Source organism: Triticum dicoccoides, chromosome 3B (assembly GCF_002162155.2).
Source record: "Triticum dicoccoides isolate Atlit2015 ecotype Zavitan chromosome 3B, WEW_v2.0, whole genome shotgun sequence".
NCBI classification, from domain to species: Eukaryota; Viridiplantae; Streptophyta; class Magnoliopsida; order Poales; family Poaceae; genus Triticum; species Triticum dicoccoides.
In genome coordinates, this window is record NC_041385.1 from 259401330 (window position 1) to 259417607 (window position 16278).

At 48.7% G+C, this 16278-nt stretch overlaps 2 protein-coding genes across 2 annotated transcripts; one reads left to right on the forward strand and one right to left on the reverse strand.

Moving 5' to 3' along the window:
- The first annotated feature begins 1064 nt into the window (after window positions 1-1064).
- On the forward strand, window positions 1065-2942 carry LOC119275821 (serine/threonine-protein kinase-like protein At5g23170). The gene has a single exon (XM_037556742.1). It carries the CDS (start codon window positions 1773-1775, stop codon window positions 2811-2813), a length of 1041 nt encoding a protein of 346 aa, XP_037412639.1. The 5' UTR covers window positions 1065-1772; the 3' UTR covers window positions 2814-2942.
- A 6351-nt stretch (window positions 2943-9293) lies between these two features.
- On the reverse strand, window positions 9294-13411 carry LOC119275822 (calmodulin-1). The gene is made up of 2 exons (XM_037556743.1): window positions 13204-13411; window positions 9294-9925 (listed from the first exon to the last, which is right to left on the reverse strand). The coding sequence occupies exons 1-2, from the start codon at window positions 13277-13279 to the stop codon at window positions 9552-9554; spliced, it is 450 nt and encodes a 149-aa protein (XP_037412640.1). The 5' UTR covers window positions 13280-13411; the 3' UTR covers window positions 9294-9551.
- Window positions 13412-16278: the final 2867 nt, after the last annotated feature.

Genomic DNA, 16278 nt, shown 5'->3' on the forward strand with positions numbered 1-16278 from the left:
TCCATGAACATGCACGACGAGCGCCAATGGGACGGCTTGGAGGAGGCGCTGGCACTCTCTGCCGCCGGCGACGTCGCCTTCCCCGAGCTGGAGATGGTGGCCGTCAAGGAGGAGGAGAGGAGGGAGGAGGTGCTAGAGGAGGAGCCCGTCGCCGCGTTTCACACGGGCCTGGTAGGCCAGCGGTGGAGCTGGTCGTGCACGGTTCCGGACGTGGCCGACGCCGTGGGGGGCGTGAACTGGTGCCCCACGCCGCCGCGGTCACTGGAGCGGGAGGCCTCGCCACGGGAGGAGGTGGTGCAGGCACCTCCGGCCTTCCAGGCCGCCTCCGTGTACCACGCGTCGCCGTCCCACCTCTGGATGCCGCCGGCCTACGTCGACCTCGTCAGCGACGACGACGACACCGGCGGCCACTGAAGACGGCGAGGGCCATGGCATCGACGGGCGCGGCAGGATCGCGCTGCGGCGTTTTTTATTTTCTTTTTATGTTAATTATGGCACTGGGCCGTTAAGTGAACTGCTAAACTGGGTCATTTTGTGGCCGTGACCCCTAACTAAATTTTATGTTTTTTAAACTGCGTTTATTTACTTTTTAGCCATTTTATTTACGTTTTTCTTTTTTTTAAATCATGTCCAACGCGAACGTGATTTGGGATGCGGCCGCGCGATGGGCGCACGCACGACCCAACGGACATGACCGGACACGGGCGAACCTATCGCCGCCCCAAAGGGACAAAATCCGGCCAAACCGAACGTCCGTTTGGGGTCGTGCGGTGGAGTTGGCCTTAAGACATTTGCTTGGTAATAATAAAAAAGGGGCCGAGAATTGGTCGGTGGGCGGACAAAAAGCATATGCGTGTCTGTCTGGGTCGGCACGTTGGGCCGACTTTTCTGTCCGCCGCGGCTCAAACGGACGCATGCGGATGAAATGGGTCGGCGCGGTGGAGTTGGCCTAAGCACATACGCCTTTTTGTGGGTGCCAACATGTCACGATTATTTGACCTGGAACAAAACAGTCTGGTCCTCTGTTTGTAGTACATGGTGATTGAGGTTTGGGTGGCTACGTAGGAAGAATATCACAACAACCAACCAAACAAACCTAAAGCTAGTCAGTCAATCAGTTCTTCCCCCGTCACGGCGTGATCAGGTGGGGGCGTCGCCCCAACAAGGGTATATATATGTATCCGTGCCATGAAAACCGGACCGCCCGCCCGCCCACATTCGGCGCTGACAATAGACATCCTCTGCTGCTGATTTTGTTGTGTTGCTGCGAGGATCTTGTATCCATCGCAACCACTCCTCGACGACCCGAACCACGACCCGCCGTGTCACTGCCTTTTTCTATCTTTTATGTATTTAGACGGTGCAGTAGATACAAGAGGGGAGGGTGAGGAAGAGGCAGAGACAGCAAGTAATCCATATTTGCTTTCTTGGTCTGTTGTTTTGTTTTCTCCTTGTTACCAAGACAAATTTCATCATCCTTTAGGAGACCAAGCAAAAGCATCATCATCCCTCTCCAAAATCCGTCCCCTCCCTCCCTCTAAAAAAAACACGTAATCACCAACCTTTACCACCTTTGATCCATTGCCTTTACCTTTCCTCGCCTCTTCTTTTTCCCTTTATTCCCTGCCTAGTTGCTACTACTACTCCTACTGCTTTGCGAGCAGCCAGCGAGCATTGCTTGCACTCCGCTCACACACGGCACTGCCATTGCACCACCAAGAACCCGACCGTAGGTCAGTCAGTAGGCAGGCAGGTAGCAACACGCCAAGAGCATGAAGGAGTTTTCCTACCATGAGATCGAGGCGGCGACCGGCGGCTTCGCGGCCAAGAACGTCGTCGGCAAGGGCAGCCACGGCTGCGTCTACAGGGCCAGGCTCAGGGGCGGCGCTGGCCACGGCAGGAGGCTCCTCACCGTCGCCGTCAAGAAGGCGTCGCACCCGCAGGGGGAGGCCAAGCTCGCCAACGAGATCGCCGTGCTCACGGCCGCGTGCCACCACCCGGGCGTCGTGAGCCTCGTCGGCGCGGTAGCAGCGGGGCGGTCGCCGCTTCTCGTCATGGAGTTCATGCCCAACGGCTCGCTGCACGACCTGCTGCACCGGTCCCCGAGGCCGCCGCCGTGGCCGCGCCGCGTGGAGATCGCGCTCGACGTGGCGCGGGCCATGCGCGCGCTGCACGGCGCCGCGCCCCGCGTCATACACCGGGACGTCAAGACGGCCAACGTCCTGCTCGGCCGCGACGGCCGCGCCCGCCTCGCCGACTTCAGCCTCGCGGTCAGGGTCGCGGCCGCGGGCGCGCCGAGGCCGGCGCCGGCGGGCACGATGGGGTACCTGGACCCGAGCTACACGGAGCCGGGCCGGCTGGGGCCCGAGAGCGACGTGTTCAGCTTCGGCGTGGTGCTCCTTGAGCTCATCAGCGGGCGCAAGGTGATGGACGTGAACGCCTCCCCGTCGTCCATCGTCGCGTGGGCGCTGCCGCTGATCGGCGCCGGGCTGGCGCGCCAGGTGTTCGACGGGAGGGTGGCCGCTCCCCGTCCCGGCACCGACGCCGAGGCCGCGATCGCCAGGGTCCTGTCCGTGGCAGCGCGGTGCGTGTCGGAGAGCGTGGAGCGCCGGCCAGCGATGGCGGAGGTGGCCTCGGAGCTGCGCGGCGCCCTGGAGAGCGGCAGGTGGCACCGCCGCGGGAGGGACGTGGTGGAAAGGGTGTGCAGGCGCGTCGTGTCATGGGGGATACAAGTGCGCGTGAAGACGACGCGGCGGAGCAAGGTCGAGTGCACCGAGCTGTCGGGGTCGTCGGAGGGGGGCGTGATAGATTGAGATATTGGAGAAGTAATTGTTGTATTGATCGGGGCCTCAAGGGCTATTTATATAGATTACAAAGTTTGGGCTCCAAGACTAGACTAATAGAGATAGAGTACAATTTGAACTACCAAATATACAAACCGAAGATATACTCTAATACCCCCCCGCAGTGTCAACATCCGGTGTAACAATGTTGAGACTGGATCGAATGCCAGTGAGTGCTGCAGTAGGGAGCCCCTTGGTGAAAATATCAGCAAATTGCGCAGTGGTAGGAACATGAAGCACACGGACCTCACCAAGAGCCACTTTTTCACGAACAAAATGGATATCAATCTCGATGTGCTTGGTGCGTCGATGCTGAACAGGATTGGACGCCATGTAGACTGCAGAAATATTGTCGCAATACACAATAGTTGCACGCTCGATTGGTCGATGAAGCTCAACCAAAAGCTGACGGAGCCACGCTGCCTCGGCCACTGAATGAGCAACAGACCTGTATTCAGCTTCTGCAGACGATCTGGAAACTGTAACCTGCCTTTTGGAAGACCAAGAAACAAGATTGTCACCCAAATAAACACAAAAGCCGGATGTAGATCGTCGAGTATCTGGGCAACCCACCCAGTCTGCATCAGAATAAACTGTCAAGCTTGTTGGAGAGGAAGAATTAAGAAGAAGACCATGATCAATAGTACCTTTGAGATACCGAAGTATTCTCTTGACATGAGAATAATGAGGAACACGAGGATCATGCATATATAAGCAGGCTTGTTGAACAGAATAAGATATATCAGGGCGAGTGAGGGTGGCATACTGGAGAGCACCAATGATACTGCGATATAGAGTAGGATCAGAAAAGGGTTCACCGTCGGCCGACAGCTTAGTACCAACGTCGACCGGCGTACGACAAGGTTGACAGTCAGTCATCCCTGCACGAGAGAGTAAATCAAGAATGTACTGACGTTGAGATAGAAAGAGTGTAGATGAAGTGCGGGAAACAGTGATCCCAAGAAAGTGATGAAGAGGACCGAGATCAGTCATGGAAAATTCACGATTAAGAGAAGATATAATGTGTTGTAAAAAGGAATCAGAAGAGGCGGTGAGAATTATGTCATCAACATATAAGAGAAGATAGGCAGTATGGGAGGAGGAATGAAAAATGAAGAGAGATGAATCAGATTTAGACGCGGTAAAACCTATTGTGTGAATAAAGGTGGTGAAGCGATGAAACCAAGCACGAGGTGCTTGTTTAAGACCGTACAGAGATTTGTGAAGAAGACAAACAAAATCAGGAGAAGAGGAATTCTCAAAACCCGAAGGTTGTTGACAATAGACAGTTTCATTGAGAGTGCCATGGAGAAAAGCATTTTTAACATCAAGTTGATGAATAGGCCAAGAAGAGGAAACAGCAAGACTAAGAACAACACGAATAGTGCTTGGTTTAACAACAGGAGAAAAAGTCTCATCAAAGTCAACACCATGCTGCTGGGAGAAACCACGACACACCCAACGAGCTTTGTAACGAGCGAGAGTGCCATCGGAATGAAATTTATGACGAAAAACCCATTTGCCAGAAACAATGTTAACACCAGAAGGTTTGGGAACAAGAGTCCATGTATTATTTTGCTGAAGAGCTTCAAATTCATCACGCATAGCGGAAAGCCAGAGAGGGTCAAGAAGAGCTCGCTTATAACTGGTTGGAATAGGAGAGATGGTTGGGGTGGCGGTAAGATTGAGACGTTTGGTGGGGAGAAGAAATCCTCGTTTTCCACGGGTGCACATGACATGATCATTGGTGAGCGGTGGTATAAGAACGGCATTGGGTGGCAGTGGGTTTTCGGTTAAAGAAGACGGTGAGGAAGAAGAATCAGAGGTGGTGGGTGTTGAGGTGGTTGCCGTGGTAGGATGTGGTGAGGGAAAGACGGATGGGGTAGAGGATGCAGTTGCGGGAGAGGTGGGGGACGGGGCAGGAGGGTGGCTGACGATGGGTGATTCCGACGGAGAGACGGAACAAGATTCCATGGCAGCAGAGATGACTGAAGGACGAACTAGGGAAGGGGTTTTGGTGGTGGCGGATTGTGGTGGAATTGGTTTTGTGGTTGTAGTGACAGAAAAAGGAAAAGTATTTTCATCGAATGTGACATGACGAGAGAGAATGATACGACCAGAAGATGGATCGAAACAACGATATCCTTTGTGATCATCAGAAAGACCAAGGTGAATGCAAGGTAGTGAGCGTGGTTCTAGTTTGTTGGAGGCGGTAGAGGCAATGTTGGGAAAGCATAGACAGCCAAAAACACGCAGAAAAGAATAGTCAGGGTGGGAGAGAAAAAGAGATTGGAAAGGCGAATAAAGAGGGCAAGTTTTAGTTGGTCGAATATTAAGAAGTAGTGTGGCGGTGCGAAGGGCTTCAACCCAAAAACGGGAAGGAAGAGAAGCTTGTAAAAGCAATGTGCGAAGAACATCATTAATAGAGCGAAGACAGCGTTCAGCTTTACCATTTTGAGAAGATGTATAAGGGCATGAAAAACGAAGAAGGATGCCTTGAGAGAGAAAGAAGGTGCGGTTTTGGGTGTTATCAAATTCACGACCGTTATCACATTGAATAAATCGAATTGGCAAGCCAAAGTGTGTGATTACATATTGTCGAAAGTTGAGAAAGATTGCAGGTACTTCAGATTTAGCGCGAAGAGGAAAGGTCCAAGTATAGTGAGAATAATCATCCAGGATCACAAGATAATATTTATAACCAGAAACACTAGGGACTGGAGAGGTCCATAAATCACAGTGAAGTAACTCAAAAGGAAAAGTACTAATGGTAGTAGAGGTTCCAAAAGGTAATCTAACATGTTTGCCACATTGACATGCATTACAGAGAGAGGGATTATGAGGACTGCTAGAACTAGGGATACAAAATTCTTGGAGTAAAGACGTCAAAGTGTTTTTGCTGGGGTGACCGAGACGACGATGCCATAGATCAACAGAGGCGAGCATGGCACGAGAGGTGGATGTGGGCGCGCCATGAAGAGGATAAAGATCGCCCGTGCTATTGTACCGAGCGAGGACCGTCCCCGTTGTCAGATCTTTCACAGACAAACCAAAAGGGTCAAAGGCTAGGATAACTTTGTTGTCAATGCAAAATTGTCTAACAGAGATAAGATTTTTGATGATGGAAGGAACCACAAGAATATTGCGTAGAAGAAAATTGGCATGAGAGGAAGGGATGTAAGAGTGACCAGTGCATGAAACAGGGATGGTGGAGCCATCGCCAATGGTGATAGTGGAAAAAGCAGAAGGAAAACAAGCTGACAATAAATTCATATTTGAAGACATATGCATTGATGCACCAGAATCGAAAATCCAATCCGTACCTGCGTCGTTGAGGACAAAATTGTTCATGGCGTTGATGAAGGCGGCTTGGTCCCAAGCCGGCTGTTGGGGAGGAGCAGAGGGGCCAGGAGCTTGCATGTTGACGTAGGGGATAGCGGATGGGTAGTATGCGATTGGGGCCTGCATGTTGCCGTAGAAGGCCGGCATGGTGTTGTAGGGCGACGGTGGTCCTGGCATGCTGGTAGGCGGAGTAGGAGTGGCGGTGTAGACGTGCGCCGGCGGCCTGGGTCCAAGGAGTCCCGGAGAGCCTGTGGCTGGACGAAGACCGGGGCTCCACGTGCCCGTGTACGCAGGAGGAGCACCATACGCGAGGGGGCCGACCATGGCATCGACCAAGCCTGGACGAGGCCAGTCCAAGGATCATGCTGAGGAGGCCATGGCGACGGAGCTGGTGGCGCGGGAGCGGTGGATGACGAGGCTGGTGCAGGTCCGGCAGGAGGAGATGCAGGAGGCCGGTAGACGGGATTCTTGCCCTTGTAGTTGTGGATGCCGAGGTCTAATGAGATTGGTATGAAGGGAGAGACGTCGGTAATGGTGTCGGCTAGGGAGAACATAGGGTTTGGAGGGGGAGGTGTTTGAGTAGTTGTAGAGGTGGAGGTAGGGGGTGGTGCACCGGCGGCGCGGAAGTCGGCCATGGAGAAGAGGGGCTGAATCGGCCGGGGCGGCGGCGCAGGTGGCGGAGCCATACCAGGTGCGGAAAACCTAGGCGTCGGATACCATGATAGATTGAGATATTGGAGAAGTAATTGTTGTATTGATCGGGGCCTCAAGGGCTATTTATATAGATTACAAAGCTTGGGCTCGAAGACTAGACTAATAGAGGTAGAGTATAATTTGAACTACCAAATATACAAACCGAAGATATACTCTAATAGGGCGGCGCACCAAGCCGCGCGGACTCGTGCCATCTACCATCGCGGTCCAACAGCAATGCATACGAGTCAGATAGGCTGACCCAGCAAAACTCAATGCTTTAGGTGCCCGTTCCACAATATTTTTTCTACAAACCGTGCAAGATTTGGATTGTTTCGCGTGATCAGTTTACTGGGATTGCTGTTGTTAGTTAGGTTAATTATTCTCGGAGTAGTTCATCTACTCATCTGCTGGATTAATTAATGTATGACTGTTTGACTGGGCATGCACATACAGACTGCCTTGGAATTTGCTGATGAGATAACTTGTAAAGAGAACCCACCCACACATGTTTGAATCTCCGGGCCTCCAGATTTTGACTTCATTTCTTCATCTCTGAATGCGTCACATAAGTCTAAAGAACCCTTTGCGAAACTCTCGAAGCAGGAGTATTGTTTCTCTGTGTGACAAAAACATGGTAGTATCTGGCTAGCTGGGCTAGTACTGCATGTCAAACTAGGGCAGGTTCTGCTGGAAGCTGGAAAATTGGGCACGGGAAGCTCATGGATTCAGGTTAACCCAGGGTTGGGCAGTAGCAGGCAGCTAGTAGACTTTTGCTTTGGCCATGCATGAGATGGAGGCGGATCCTCTAACTTAGAGAAGCAAAGTCACGGTGCTACAGTATAATTATAGTGTAAAATAAAGAAGGAATGTTAGAAGCGTTTAGCGGATTATTTACTATTCATATTTACTGTAGATATAAATAATCTATAATTAATTTTATTTCACCATTAAATTGTTTGTATGTAATAATTATGAATGTACACATTAAATCTGTAATTTGCATATTAATTTAAATTATTTTAGCCTTAATCATATGGGTTGCAAGAAGGAAAGTTAAGGGATTGTAGCTTCTCTAACTTTCCTTCTTAATGTTAGAGGATCCGGTTCCGCATGAGATGGCCATTATTTTGCTCCAACTGCAGGCACAGTGCGCATACTGTACATGTGTAACTACAAAAGCTGACTGCATGCACTTCTTGGCCTGATACGCTCCCAAAGATGATGGAGTTAATCTAGTCTGATCGAGGCACTGCCCACCCGTTAAAGTTTGCCTATTAAGTAGTAGGAGTATATATAATACTGCTGAGGGTCTGCTTTTCTTAATGCAATCTGCTTTCTCTTTCTTACAATTTTCTGCTACATTTCTCGAAGAAAATGAGTTTATTATCTCAAAACGTCCCGTCGAGGAGACGCAACTGACAAGAGATTATACCAATCGAGAATAATAGATGCATGCCACCATTTGTCGGTGAGAAATGGGATGATTTCTTCTTGTTGGATTAAGGGTGGAGCTAATGACATTGAGGAAATGTACATGGACATCATGTAAAATCCATCAGAGTTATACTTGTTTTTGTGTGTGATCAGAGGACAAATGAGTGTTCCAGATAAGATGGAATAAATTACAGGGAATGGAACTTATAACTAGGTTCGCTGTGATTGAAAAAACACTGCAAATGGGCGTGTAAAATGGATTCCCTCTTAGAAAAGAAATTTGACAAGCCTTTCCGTGCAGGTGCATCTTATTTTGTTTTGTTTAATAGCTATAATATTATAATCTACTACTCATTTGGTTTGTCCATTATTTGTTTATCCAAGGTTGAAAAGTATTTTATTTGCTGGGGAGAAAAATAAAGGCGGGAACTCCGTAGATGATTCGGTCGGCAGGACATAATTGATTTGACAAATTCCTACTAGTTGAATAATGCTTGCTTGAGATTTCTTGCGCTCTTTTTGTACGAAGGAAAAATCAGTGACTGTCGTTTTCCAGCAACTGTTCTTTAGAAAACAAGAGAACCAACGCGAATTCCAGCATTATTCCCACCTTTTCCAATTTAATACAGGTGACCGAATTTTAAATCGCGAGATGCAACAGGGACAGAAGAGCCATACTAAATCGCTGGAGAAGATGTAGAATAGAATGCACAGATTGATCTTTTGCAAAAGAGGAAAGGCAAGAGAAGCAAAGTAGTCGTATATGTGAAGAAGACTGGCTAAGGCATAATTTCGACGAAATGCGCAATCACGATATCTGCAGTCAGCTTTTCAAACAAAAACTCCATGACCGAGCATTTATGTGAGATGTACTACATTGTCTACATCATTACTGGTAAACCACAACAAAATCCTGCACCCCAAGGAGTTGATAACACACACGCACACAAAAATATCAGACATCCATGCAACTTGATACAATGAAAGAATAAGCTAGAGCAAATTCATGATCTCAATTTGGAAGGAAAGCTACATTGTACAAAGGTAATACAACTGCAAGAAAATCCAAACGAAATTCTCAACATCCCTGAGAAGGAAGCACGCGCAATATGTTCATTCACTGGACTTAACAGTAGTACCGAGTGCTGTCAGTTTTCAAGGCTAAACTAGCTGCTAACATCAAGAGAGAACTAGCTTAGTTCATCTAAAAAGAGAGAACTAGCTTAGTATGGCAGCTCACTTGGCCATCATCACCTTCACAAACTCTTCGTAATTGATCTGGCCGTCACCATCCACGTCAGCCTCACGGATCATCTCATCCACCTCCTCGTCTGTCAGCTTCTCACCAAGGTTGGTCATGACATGGCGGAGTTCAGCTGCCGAGATGAAACCATTCTGGTCCTTGTCAAACACACGGAAAGCCTCCTTAAGCTCCTCCTCGGAATCAGTGTCCTTCATCTTACGTGCCATCAGGTTGAGGAACTCAGGAAAGTCAATCGTTCCATTGCCATCAGCATCCACTTCATTGATCATATCCTGAAGCTCTGCTTCAGTGGGGTTCTGCCCCAGCGAGCGCATCACAGTTCCAAGCTCCTTGGTGGTGATGCAGCCTGTTCAGGAGGCCAACAGTTTTTTAGTCTAATAACTTAAACTGCTTCTACAAATATACATAGAATGGTAATACTGTGCAAGAATGAAATGCCCCAGAGATTTATGTAAGCAATTCACTTCTGTATGCAATATAAGAGGTCTTAACACGGACTATAGGAATGTTTTGTTTGCAGCCAAATCAGCCCTACTGATTGTTTCAGTCATGACTGAAATTTTGGTTCTTGCTTGGATGTCTGACAAAAATTTGGTATGACCTTGCTCCTTAGCCCACTTTCAATTTTCTTGCCAACAGTGTCCAAAACATAGGCAGGCAAAACCTAAGCCAAATTTTTGGTGGGGTTTGGCTTGGGCTCAAACCAGACACACTAAGTATGACTCGAAAACCTATTGCCAGCCTGTCTAAATGCCCTGACTAGCAGGCCTGGCTAATTGTCAAATAGACAGCATCTAGAGTAGTCAGACTACCTGGCCACAGTCAGGTGCAACTTGATTTGACTTGCCCGCTTGAAACACTGACTATTAGGTGGGAATACAAAAACCCACAAGGATGCAGAAAAACACAAGCAGCAATAAAATCGTCATATCATATGTGCCAGTAATGGGCGAATCTTCAAAATGATCTTGTAGAAATTTATAGAAGTAATGAACACATCATGAAGCCACATTTGCACATGCATGTGCAGTACAAGAACATAACTAACTTTCGGGTTTTCAAAGGACACAAATATTATTTACATTTATCTAACCTTTAGAGATCATTTCAGCTATGCTAATGCAAAAGACAGTAATGGACCAATGATTGGGTCCGTCAGAACAAATCTTACAGTCTCTTTCTTCATCTGGAATTTTGGGTGCATGGAATCATTAAAGGGTAGCAAACAAACACAAATACAGTTTAAGTGGACAATGATGCAATTTCATAAGAACATTCAAGGCTTGAATACTTGAAATACAACTATCCAGAAAAGTATTTACGTAAACATTCCATGGACTTGATCAGTACCAAAAGCCCAAACAGATAGAAGAATAAGACATGTGGCCTATTACAGCAAAGATTTGTTTTGACTTGCAAGTACTCCCTCCGTCCCATAATGTAAGACGTTTTTTTGGCACTAGAAGAACATTCAAGGCTTGAGTACTTGAAATACAACTATCCAGAAAAGTATTTACGTAAACATTCCATCGACTTGATCAGTACCAAAGCCCAAACAGATAGAAGAATAAGACATGTGGCCTATTGCAGCAAAGATTTGTTTTGACTTGCAAGTACTCCCTCCGTCCCATAATGTAAGACATTTTTTTGGCACTACACTAGTGCCAAAAAAACATCTTACATTATGGGACGGAGGGAATACTTCATAAATCAGTTGCATGGTTTTCTATTGCAAGAAAAACATTTTCACAGTTTCAAGACTAGAAACATATTTGAGAATCCTCTTCAAATTTACAACAGGTATTGCTTTTCATCATACAAGAGAAGATATATGGATCCTAGAAAGTTCATGTGTCATGCCTTTAACATAATCAGCAAGTTTACAAAAGGAAATCATTAGTGAATATTTCAAATATTCAAATCTACACAATCAAAGTAGCAGAGGACATTTCTTTAGACCTTCCCTACAATAAACATATGTCCTCATACACATGCCAACAAACACATTCAACAAGCTAGTGATCATGGATTTCGAGTCGCTCGACTAGTCGCGACTAGTCGACGACTAGTCTATGAGTCGCAAAAATATGGTCGACTCAGCTTAGTGTCGACTCGCGACTCTGAGTCGTGACTAGTCACAACGCAGGCTCGACTTCTTCCGAGTCGCTGCCCCATAGCGACTCGCATGAGTCGCGACTCGAAAACCATGCTAGTGATACCACAACTACCATGGGCAGCCCAGTGCACATAGCTCCTGCTTGTGCAGGGTCCAGGGAAGGGTCGGACCACTTTGGGTCTTCTGTACGCAGCCTCTAGAATAATGGTGGTGTTTTTGGAGGATCAAGGACCATCATTGATGCATCTGATCAGCTCCTTCAAGCATTTTGGTCCTTGGCTAGGTACTTTTGCATAACCAAAATGCAATTTGGCAATGTTTTCATGGAAGAGAAATAAGAAAACCATGTACAATTAATGTAAATTTGTGAATCAATCTTAACCAGTATGATCACGGTCACGGCTCTTGTTTCCCTAGCATCAACCGTTGGCTAGAAATCTTCGAACAGAAAGCAACTCTACAGATATATTTTCTGTCAAGCAGTAAGCTGGTAACATGTAAGTTACTTCAACTGATGTTTCATAATCAGTAAACATCAAACCAATAACTATTCCAGCCATCAATTGCATTCTCCATGTTATCAGTCTCACACTAGCACCACCATAGCATGATAGGCAAAAAAGACAAACTCCGACGTTGCATTCACTGAGAAGAAAATGTGAAGTTTAAGCCATGCAAAATTTAATCATGCTATCACACTCCTATGCCCATGGCATCCATAGAAAAACACCCAGAAGCCTAGATAAATTCCAAGTCGGTAGTAGTTCCCCATTACTAACATATAAGTACAGAATTATGGGGTATTACATGATCCTATAACCCTAACACCACATCGCGGCGCACCTCGTCACTGCTGTTCCAGCTAAATCTAGAGAGTAGAGACTGATGACTAGTGACCCACCATGCTCTAGCAACCTACTCAGCAGCAACAGTGCCACCGGCCATGCTGTGTGATCACCCATGAGATGTGTAGGCGGTAGACCCATGCTAACCCGGAGCAGCCCCATGGTGCCGCCTTCTCTCATAATTCAATCTCTTCCTAGTAGAACTTCCTTTTTTGGAACTTTGCAAGGTCATCAGTTGCTCCACTGAAAGAGATCCGATGGAACGACCAAACAGCCAGCTGAAGCCTTCGCTAATCGCTATGACAGACAGCTCAGCGATCAGCCGGAACGGACGAGCATAAGGCGCAGCAATACCAGAACACTGCACGGTGATGGATTGACAGCGCTGGCAAGACAAGAATGTATGGAGCCAGAATCCACAAGGAATGGAGAAAAGGAGTGCGAGATCTACTGCATCTTGAGCACCCCGCAAACCAATCCCGCCGCGATCCATTCGGACCAGCAAACGCATATACGCTACGTCGATCAGATCTCCCACCCAACACATCTACACGCCAGTGCAAGGCACCGCATCAACTACAGCGAGTGCGCGCACATCGAATGAAGTCGTGCAAATCATACAGTAGTACATGTTGAAAGAGGAGAACAGAGAGGGGATCGAACCGTCTCCGTCCTTGTCGAAGAGGCTGAAGGCCTCCTTGAACTCGGCGATCTGGTCGTCGGTGAGCTGGTCCGCCATGGCTCCTACCCCAACACGCGGGCGAGACGGAGGAGAAGGGATCTGAGAGCGAAGCGCGAGTGGAGGAAAGGAAGGAGGGAGGGCGACAGGGAGGAAAATATTTAGGCGACCGGATACGGATAGGGGCGACCTGCTACGGGTACCTTTGTACCGCCGCTCAAAATCACGCTCTACTGCTTTTTCTTTTCGGGAATGTTATTACTTGGCGAACAGTCGCCAGGAACATCCCTCCAGCAACCCCTCCACACGCCACACGATCAAGATTTGATGGTGGCAGTTTTTAGATGAAAAATGCACTAAAATAAACAAAATGCCATGCCTTTTGTAAAACTGCCGTCCCCAAGCACACTTAAACTGCAATCTAGGCGGTTCGCAAATGTCAACCCTAGCTGGCGAACGGTATAACGCAGCCAACAAAACGATTCACCCTTGTAACGGCAACTTCAATGTGGTTCACCAAATCGCCTTTAAATGTCTAGACCGAACGGTCTAAATATGTTGTCAACCACACTGGAGTCTAAAATCACACAAACCGAAACCAAATGTAGGAGAGGTTTGCAGGCGTCCGGACCTTCGTCATGCCCGATCCACCCAAAAAAACCACAGGGACCACTTTTTTCCATTGCATCCAAAAACGTAGGAGGAGATAAAGTGCAAGGACACGTAGAAGGTTACACCAAACGCCTATGAAAATAAGGATTGGTACGGTAGCCGAAAAGACCTAACAAGGGATCATGAGGTGTAGTCACTAAACGCCCATTGTGTTGGCCTGGAGAAATCCTTAATAATCGAGGTAACCCCATGTGACGGTAAGGGCCTTGTTTGGACAATAGACTCACGATGCAGGTTGCTGATCGGTTGTGATATTATTTGGATGCATCCCCACATCTAATCGTTGAGAGCACATCACCATGTTGGAAATTAAGATAAGATCCTAAGTGCAACTATAATGTTGTAAGTAAAGTCCGCATGCCCATGCCTATTTTCATCTATTTGATCTCTGTTTTTTTACCGAAAAAGGCTTTCGCCCCGCTTTATAAATAAAGCAAACCGCCAGAGAGGACACATACAAGGACTAGTCCAAACACACACATCCAAGTCTCACAAAGAAGTACAATAGGTTCTGCTGAGGGCACAACTCAACAAGCCCAAACTAAATACAAGAAAAGCGTTGGAGAACAAGACAAGCGCCTAGTCAGGTTCCGGCAGAGGCGGCGGGGGCGGAGGCAACAGACGAACGACCATCGAGCGGAGGTCGGCGATGAAGGCGGAGATGGCGTCGCGGTCCTGAGGGCGGCTAAGCGGCCGCCAAAGCTGCAAGAAACCAGACAGTTTGAAGATAGCGTCAGTAGCCCGTCGAAGAGGAGTGCGCTGGATCACAAGCTTATTGCCGATCCTCCAGAGGGTCCAAGCGATGACCCCAATCTCAAGCCACCTAATGTGGCGAGAAGGCAAGGGGAGGTTCTCGAGTTCGGCAAATAGGTCGGGGAAGTTGGTGTGGCACCAATTTCCACCCACCACTTCTCGAAAGCAGCTCCGCACGAATTGAGCGGGCACGCAGGAGAAGAAGATGTGATTCGAGTCTTCGGGATACCGCAAAGCGGGCAAAGGCCGGTGCCCGGGCCATTACGCTTGCGAACCTCGACCCCAAACGGGATCCGACCACGAATCCATTGCCACATGAAGATCCATTGCCACATGGACCACGCCGTCGTAAGGGGGAGGGGCGGAGGAGGGGGCGATGGCCTGGTAGAGAGACTTGGTGGAGAATTGGCCTGAAGGCTCGAGGCGCCATCTCACCTGGTCCGGGCCACCGTCCACCACCGGCTCGTGGAGAGCGACGCAATCCAGTAACTCACGCCACGCGGTGGAATCCGGGGGCCCAAATGGCCTCCGGAAAGCTAGGCGCCCTAAGTCAATAAGGGCCTTCTCAACTGAGATCAAAGGGTCGACAGCGATGGAGAAGAGGTCGGGGAAGCGCGCAACGAAGGGAGTGTCTCCGGCCCACCGGTCAAACCAGAACAAAGTCGCTACCCCGGATCCCACCGAGATGGAGGTCCAGATGCGGAGGACGGGGAGAAGTTGGACGACCGACTGCCAGAACTGGGAGCCACCAGACCTCTGACAGAAGGCTATGGGTTGTCCACACAGGTACTTGTTCCTGATGATGTTGAGCCAGAGGCCACCGTGGCCTTGCGAGATGCGCCAGAGCCATCGGGATAGGAGGGCGATATTCATGCGCTTAGAGCACATGATATTGAGGCCTCCTTGTTCCCTGGGCTTGTGCAAGTCAGGCCAGCTGACCATATGGTATTTCTGCTTATTGTTGTCGCCAGCCCAATAGAACTGAGACTGGACTTTGGCATCTCATGGTGCAGAGTCTCGTGAAGGCTGTAGAAGCTCATGAGGAACAAGAGAAGGCTGGAGAGGGATGAGTTAATGAGAATTGTCTGAGCCGCCTTTGACAACCATCTACCCTGCCATGGCTCGATGCGTGTTTGAAGCTTGGCCACGGTCGGGCGCAAGTCTGTGACGGTGAGTCGGGAGTCACTAATGGGCGTTCCCAAGTAGGTCGTCGGGAAGGAGCCTAGGCGGCAGTTAAGCAGGTTGGCAATGGATAGGTACTCAGCCGGAGAATAGCCCATCACCATCACATCACTCTTGTCGAAGTTTATTTTGAGGCCAGACATTTGTTGGAAGCAGAGGAGAAGGAACTTGAGATTGGAGATGTCCGTCTCTGAGCCTTCGACCATAATGATGGTGTCGTCGGCATACTGGAGGAGGGAGATCCCGGAGCCGCCGGCCAGGTGGGGGATGATCCCACGAATATGGCCAGCAGCCTTAGCCTTATCCAGGATGGCGGCAAGAGCGTCCACCACCATATTGAACAAGAAAAGGGGAGAAGGGATCACCTTGTCTAACCCCACAAAGGGTGGGGAGGTAAGGGCCGTTCTCCCCATTGATGTTCACGGCAGTGCGATCGTAGGAGACCATTTGCA